General features: G+C 40.1%; 1 protein-coding gene across 2 annotated transcripts in view; it reads left to right on the top strand.

The window, feature by feature from the left end:
• The first annotated feature begins 446 nt into the window (after positions 1-446).
• Positions 447-7,625, top strand: part of LOC117959105 (somatostatin-like receptor F_48D10.1) — a 23,192-nt gene continuing 16,013 nt past the window's right edge. Inside the window, exons 1-5 of one of the 2 annotated variants that reach the window (XM_034896018.1) lie at positions 447-1,961; positions 2,926-3,066; positions 3,214-3,486; positions 4,095-4,241; positions 5,376-5,683. In XM_034896018.1, coding sequence (XP_034751909.1) covers positions 1,380-1,961; positions 2,926-3,066; positions 3,214-3,486; positions 4,095-4,241; positions 5,376-5,576 — 1,344 coding nt within the window. In that variant the 5' untranslated portion in view covers positions 447-1,379 and the 3' untranslated portion in view covers positions 5,577-5,683. Of the gene's footprint in view, positions 1,962-2,925; positions 3,067-3,213; positions 3,487-4,094; positions 4,242-5,375; positions 7,308-7,625 lie in introns of those variants that run through there. The other variant, XM_034896028.1, reaches the window with a different exon arrangement.

The raw sequence follows: 7,625 nt of genomic DNA, 5'->3' as shown, positions 1-7,625 counted from the left end.
TTGTAGATATTAAATTATACAGTTGGTATTATACATTTAGTATGTGTTGGATACTTTTACCATCAAGCTGCGTCTCAACAATTTGGTAGATGCTTATATTTAAAAAACAATAACTGTGGGGTCTGTAAACTTTTGTTCTGTTCTTGTTATTAGTTCCCTAATAACATAAAAACAATGTTTTTTCTTGGAGTGAACATTACAGAGTTAAAATCTAGTACAAGGAGGCTATCTAATAGGTAGAACATTAGTTGCGTAAATGTTGCCTTGATGAGTTGTTCCCCTGTCATAATCACTGACTGAAGAGCCCGACTCCACTGAAGGAGTATAATAATCTCTCTCTCTGTCTGCCTCTCTCTCTCTCTCTCTCTCTTTCTCTCTCTCTCTCAACATATCATCGTATCAGAGAAGCAGCAGAGCTTTGTTTTCAGAAAGTTAAAGGGCGAAGGAGAAGCTGGGAGCTGCTGCCGACGCATTCTGCTCAGCACCGCGGACAGCGCGCGATTGGAAACTCGGACACAAGATATCCATCGATATTGCAGATTTTTTGGGAGAATCAGAAGACTGAACAGACAATGAGGTGTTTGTTTTAGAGGATCTACTCCTTTTAATTTAATCACATAACGATTTGGACTTTTCCCGTTTGTGCCAAAGTAAGCATGTTCTCCTCTTGCTCTCTGAATACATCAACACTGTAGGTTTGTGTATGCGAGATTTAAAAAGACAACTTTGCATTGGTAGAAGGCTACAACAAGTCGTTAAGCAATGAGTTGATATAACATTAGTGCGGAAATAAATACAAGAAATACATATGCCTTACTGGTTGTATTCATAACGCAGGCATTATCAAGAGCTTTCAATCAAGTCGTACGCAAAAAAGCCGTGGCACTGTTCCCAACGATACTCCTTCTTGACGCACGACACAGCATGATGAAGTCTGTGTTTTCAGTGTCAAGTAGGATGAGACTTTGCGGTGCGTAATTACGGATACGACTCCCTATCAAAAACTTAGCAGTTAGAATGTAGGATACACGGCAACTTATCGCTATCTTTGGAGTTCCTCGTGACGCAAGAGGAAGACGCATAAAAGGTATTTCCAATGAAAGAGCATAGATCTCATCTGTGGTCAGAGTCACACTCCATTTCTTAGGCACACAAACACACTTCAATTTGAGACACACTAGATTAGATATAGATCAGGTAGGTCAGACCTCATTTTCGGTCTTTTCATCTGATATCTTGATGTGGGTGGCTGCTGATCCTCCTCCTATGTGTGTTTCAAAGTGAGCATGGCAGAAATGAATCTTCCAAATCAGTGAAAACTGGAGAAAGCAAATCTATAACTGGACTCTGTTTTACCATCTTCTTATCCAAAACCCACAATGGAGCCCGTAGACCCGTCTGACTGGTTTCACCTTGCATCAGACTTCAACTCATCCTCTGCGGCCACTCCCTCCCCCTTCCTCCATTCCTACCTCCGCCTCTTCAACATCTCCTCCAACCTGTCCACTCAAAGTGTCCCCTTTCAGGGCAGCAGCACTTTGATGACAGCAGTCATCTCCTTCACAGTCTTCATGGTGGGTCTGACTGGCAACACTCTGGCCATCTATGTGGTGCTGTGTTATGCCAAAATGAAGACAGTCACCAATATCTACATCCTGAACCTGGCTGTGGCCGATGAGCTCTACATCATCGGGCTCCCCTTCCTCACCACACAAAACGTGCTCTCCTATTGGCCATTTGGTTCCTTCCTGTGCCGTGTGGTCATGACGGCAGACTCTATGAACCAGTTCACATCTATTTTCTGCCTGACGGTCATGTCCATTGATCGTTACCTGGCTGTGGTTCATCCAATCCGCAGCACCAAGTGGAGACACCCCCGCGTGGCCAAGGTGGTGAGCACAGCCGTGTGGGTCCTGTCCTTTGTGGTGGTCCTACCTGTGGTCATCTTCTCTGATGTTCAGGTATAAACTGCAGTCTTGGTTGCCATCCTTCCTATTTAAGTGCAAAATAACTTTAATTAATAGCTGTCTTTGACAAAAAATGTATCATTTTCTAATCAGTTCAGTCAGAAACTCGTATAGGATCATCAAACATATTTACTTAAAGAACTAACAACAATGATGGGAACATACAATACATGTTGCAAGATCAGAATTAAAGAAATAGTTTGACATTTTGCAAAAAACACTGAATTGACTTTCTTGCAGAGAATAAGATGAGAAGGTTGATACCCGTTAGCTTAGCTTAGCGTAAAACTGGAAATGATTCTGTTGATGTAATTACAGAAAATAAGTTAAACTAAAGCTGACTTTGACATTTGCTGGTGGAGATTCAACACATGTTTTCATTTATTTGTGTTTTGTCAAAGTTGTGTTTGTGGTTGCAAAATGTAACTGTTTTAACTTTTGTACAGTCAAAGAAACTGATATTTGTGATCCATAGAAACCTGCCAAATATCAACAATACTAATGTTGAAGGCATATCGTCAAAACATGTCAGAACAGTTTTAAGTTTAACAGTTTAAATTGAATTCAAAACTGCTCTAAATAATCTTTAACATAATATCACACACATCTGTAGTTCTCCCCAGCTGCATGGATTGTCATGGCATCTTAAAGCTCATTGTTTTTTTCATAGCTCAGAACATTACTGTTTTTGACTCTTGCTGCTCTCTGCAACCTGCTGGCAACTGTTACAGCGTAAAATAAAAGTAGGTGGAGAACGTCACTTCTGACAAAGTTGCTTTGTTAATGAACATGCCGTGCTGTTCTGCCAAAGACCATTGGTTTAATAAAAACAGGACACAATACTTTTAGGCTACTTTCTGGTTGTTCCAAGTCCAAAGTTTACCTCCCTCCTTGTCTGAGCAGATATCATGGCTGAATTTTTAATTTGTTTCACTCAGGTGGTTTCCTTTCCTTTTAGGACACTTTTAACTCCTGCAACATGAACTGGCCAGAGCCAAAGAACGTGTGGTCAACAGCCTTCATTCTCTACACTGCCACAGTGGGCTTCTTTGGACCGCTGCTCATCATTTGCCTCTGCTACCTACTTATTATTATCAAGGTCGGTATATGTGTGGGTGTATAAACTCATGTTGTAATCTGCACCGACATAATGATAATTTCCCTAATCCTCAACAACCTTCCCCCCTTCATTTTCATCATTATCACCCTCATATTTATCCTCTTCACCATCATCACAATGATGCAGATGAAGTCATCAGGGGCGCGGGCGGGCTTCACCAAGCGTCGGCGTTCAGAGCGCAAGGTGACACGGATGGTGGTGGTGATCGTGGTGGTGTTTGTGCTCTGCTGGCTGCCGTTCTTCATCATCAACATTGTTAATCTGGTGGTCATTATACCAGAGTCCAGCGCCACTGCTGGCATCTACTTCTTTGCTGTCATTTTGTCCTACGCCAACTCCTGTGCCAACCCGGTGTTGTATGGCTTCTTATCGGACAACTTCAGACAGAGCTTTAGAAAAGTAGGTTGAATATCTTCTGGGTATAAAATCTGTATAAAGTTTATAGAAGTAGTTAAACATTTGGGGAAATACAGTTATTTGCTTTCTTGCCAAGAGTTAGATGACAAGTTTGATACCACTGTCATGTCATGTTGTTCAACATCTGCAGCCATTTAGCTTAGCTTAGCATGTTTCCATCCAAAGGTAATAATGTTCCCCTTAGTTTTTCAGACAAATGGAACAACACTTATGATAGCGGCGGGGATTCCACTGAGGGCCAATGGGAAGTCAACAAAGGAATGTCAAATTAAATTAAATGCAACAATAGACTGCAGCAATATGTAATATTTTTTTTCTTCTAAAAGACAAAACTTATGTCATTAGAACAATATGAGAGATGTTAAAAAATCAGCAAATAGAGGCTTCACTATAACTATCTTTGAATCAGACTACAACTTTTAAATTGAGTATACTGTTCAAAATGTGTACATTCTGAGCTAATCTTTTTCTAGCCTGGTTGTCAAATGCTGTTGCCTTATCTTATTACATGTACATGGTCAATGGACCTTCAACACAATGGGTGTTGTCGTTCCTGGAGATGTCAGATGGTTGCTGCTGTGGCCCCACAGGTGCTGTGTGTAAGGAATGTGAGGTGCAAAGTCAACGGTGTGGATGATGGCGACCCCAGTGCTCCACGCACTGAGAAAACCACAGCACACGACTGCCTCCGTCTCTCCCCTCGTAACCAGGCCTTCCACGATCCCCAGAACAGCCAGGTAGTGTGTATGTGTCTGTGTGTCTAAATTAAAGCTACAGTGCGTAGATTCTGTCCGACAACACCAGTGTTGTTGCATTCACATAACACAAGCCTTCCGTTATTCCGCACGCGCCCCCACCCCTACTCCATGCAGTTGCTAGTAGCCAAAGTGGACACGGACGATTATAAAAACAAGATGGACTCTTCGGAAGAGGTAATTTCAGTATCTTTACTCGAGTTTGCGGAAGACATAATCTTTTGAAAAAAGCCATACCGAGAAATTAGTACTGTCAAATGTTTTAAATATTTAATCGCGATTAATCGCACTAATGTCATAGCTAACTTGCAATCAATTGTAATTAATCACAAAGTAATTAAACTACAAAATTGGCTACTCCAAAAATAACAGTTATCTTGCAATAAGAAATTGACTCAGTTAAAATAGGTTTGCGTTCATGCCGTTAATAACATGTTTCACTGACAGCATTTGAGTGTTTTGTGAACCTGATAGTTTTAAATAGCTTTGAATCAACTCATTTGGCAATGGCTTGAATGTAGCGGATGTTCATTAATACAAAAAAAGTTACGCACTAAAGCTTTAATCAACAGGCAGGTTTGAGCTGTGTGGTGCAACAGACTGTCAGAGAGGCTCGTTCAACTGGTTCACGGTCATCAAAACTACCACTTCCTCCACAAGTCACAGAATACAAACGGAGTATATGATAGTGAGTCCAAGTGCTCAATTAATGATGTACGGATCTCTGGTTATTCACAAAGTCTTCATGTGAAGACAACATAAAAACTCCAGTGTGGGAATGACAGACTCAGCCACTAACAATGAAAACTTGAGTACTGTATTTTATCAAAATGGGCTTATGTTTCACACAAATATTAAGGATTGTTACTTGGCCTGTTACATTAGCCCTGTTATTATTCAACTTTGATGCAGAATCATATTGTTTCGTTTTAGTAACCTATGGTCAAAAAAAACAAACAGTTAGCCGGAGTTGAAATAAATTCTCTTTCGGTTTCCATCTTTCCCTCCGCTTACCTTCATCAACATGCCACCCTTCATTTGTTTTATCATCCCACTTCTTTTGCTGCCTTCTTTCTTTATTTAATGACTCTCACCCTCTTCTTCCTTTCTCTGAAGATCTCTCCTCACCCCTCAAGCTCGCCTATCTCTCACACAGCAGCAGACCTGCACCGCTCCACCCCTTCATGTCAACCACCCCCCACTTGCCCAGGAATCGGACCAACCACTACCACGGTAACCTCCACAGCAGCCTCCACGGTAACCTGCATGGTAACCAGGGCTGAACTTCCCTCCGTCAGTGCCCTGACTACACCCTGACTATGCCTTCTATTCGGTGTTATGGCAAGGCACCTAACTCTGTTAAGGTTAGGGTTAGGTGCCCTGAAGTCAACGGTCGCAGCACTGCCTGGACGTCGAGGTTGGGGGTTTAAAAGACCAATGAGCCCTACATTCATAGCTCCACAGGAACAGTAGCCAACGAATGATGAACATCACTGTGTTTTAGGAAGTGAAAAGAGAAGCTTAGGAGGAAAAACATGGTATGAGACTACAGAATTGGAATCAGAGGGATTTGATTAGATGATCAAAACAGAAAAAAACGGATGTTTTTCTGCAATTACAGTGTATAACTCGGCTACTTTCTGACAGACACGTACACTCATTCTATATGCATTCCAACATTTCTGATCCATTTCAGTGGAACAACCTCATGAATATTTTTCATGTCTCAATGTGTATCTTTACCTGTATGATCCAGCCATCTGACAAAAGTGCCTTTTTAACTGCCCTCAACAATTATGACAGCTCCTAAACATCCAGGCCTCCATTCTCTCACTCTCTATTTATCTGTTACACACCATGAAAGAATGTATTTTTTTTACCAGAACCAAAAATATCATTGGAGGACACAGTGGAGAAGATTCCCTGCAGGTACTGTATATCAACTTTATTTTGGTAAACCGGCGTTACATGGTTCTCTTTCACAGCCACATGTTGTATTTTCAGATACAAACCTTGCCTGTTGTTGTTTTAATAACTGTAAACAGCAAAACAGTATAATGCACAAATGTGTTATAGTAAAATTGTGTTTATAGCTCCAAATGACTTCTGTGCTCTTCACATAATTTAAACGGGTCAGATGTGATGAACTAAGTTGACATTTGTATAGCTTTGTGGGATAAGTCTGCTATAATCCTTTTTGTATGCTGTTTTTATTTTTCAGAAAATGGCTTGGTTTATCAGCGTCTCAGTCACAGGAAATGTGAAGTGTTTTTCTGTAAACATGTAGCCAGCATTGAAAACAAAACCTTTTGCCCTCTTTGTGTACGTATATGCCTATTTGTGTGTGTTTTTATGTAATTGCGTGTCTTGTATGTGTGTGCATTTGTGGCTGTTGTGACCATGCTTTGCTCAGCACCTTGTTAACTGTTCAATAGAAAACATATGCAGTGACTATTTTGGATCAGACTGGCAGCACAGAACCTCTGCTGCCACACCATCCCTTAGCTTTTGAAAGGCTTATGTTGCAAATGTGTTGGCCCACAAGCTTTTATTAAAAAACAGGTGACAATTTGAACACAGCTTCTCTTTTTGGCCACTTAGGACACCTAAAGTATTGCTTTATTATCGCTTATGTGAGCCGTTTCTGGTATTAGTGTTATATCACCACAAAACCAATCCCTTTATAAAAGCAGTTATTGTGTTATCCAATAAAAGCTGATAAGAATTTAATAATGTTCACATTAATGGAATGACTTTATTGGACATATAGTAGTGAGACTAAGTTTAGCTGTGAAAAAATCTCAATGGTCGATGTTTTTGCTTTTTTTAGCCTATGTAAAGAAAACAAGAACATTAATCTGTGGCGCGCAGTGAAAAGAGGCTCATCAAGTGAATGTAAGGATGGGAGGTGATGAGAGAGAAACTTGTGGAAGCTGTCCTTGCAAGAAGAACATTAGCAAAGGTCTTAAGACTGAAGGCTTTCAAATGCAAATACAGATAACATATTATATATATACAGTTGTTTAGATGCTTTGGTGCTATATGTTTGTTGGGTTTCCTTGGAATAAAATGCTGTTGTAAAAACCACACATTTCTGAAGTATAGTATGAACTTAGTGTGTCTGTACATTCCCACGTATATTTATATATTCTCATATATACGTATACATGTATATAAATATACACATGTATACAGTATACAGTGGTGTTCATAAGTTTACATGTCCGTGCTTAAGTTGACTAAAAAGAGGAATAAAAAAAATTCTGTTTGGAAATTTATCATTATCATACATCATACATCACCATTTTAATTAAAACATTAGGTAAACTCCAACCTACACCAATTTTCTTTGTGAATGAAAAATGT

This window comes from Etheostoma cragini, chromosome 2, assembly GCF_013103735.1.
Source record: "Etheostoma cragini isolate CJK2018 chromosome 2, CSU_Ecrag_1.0, whole genome shotgun sequence".
Classification (NCBI taxonomy): domain Eukaryota; kingdom Metazoa; phylum Chordata; class Actinopteri; order Perciformes; family Percidae; genus Etheostoma; species Etheostoma cragini.
This window is presented reverse-complemented; position numbering and strand designations above follow the sequence as displayed.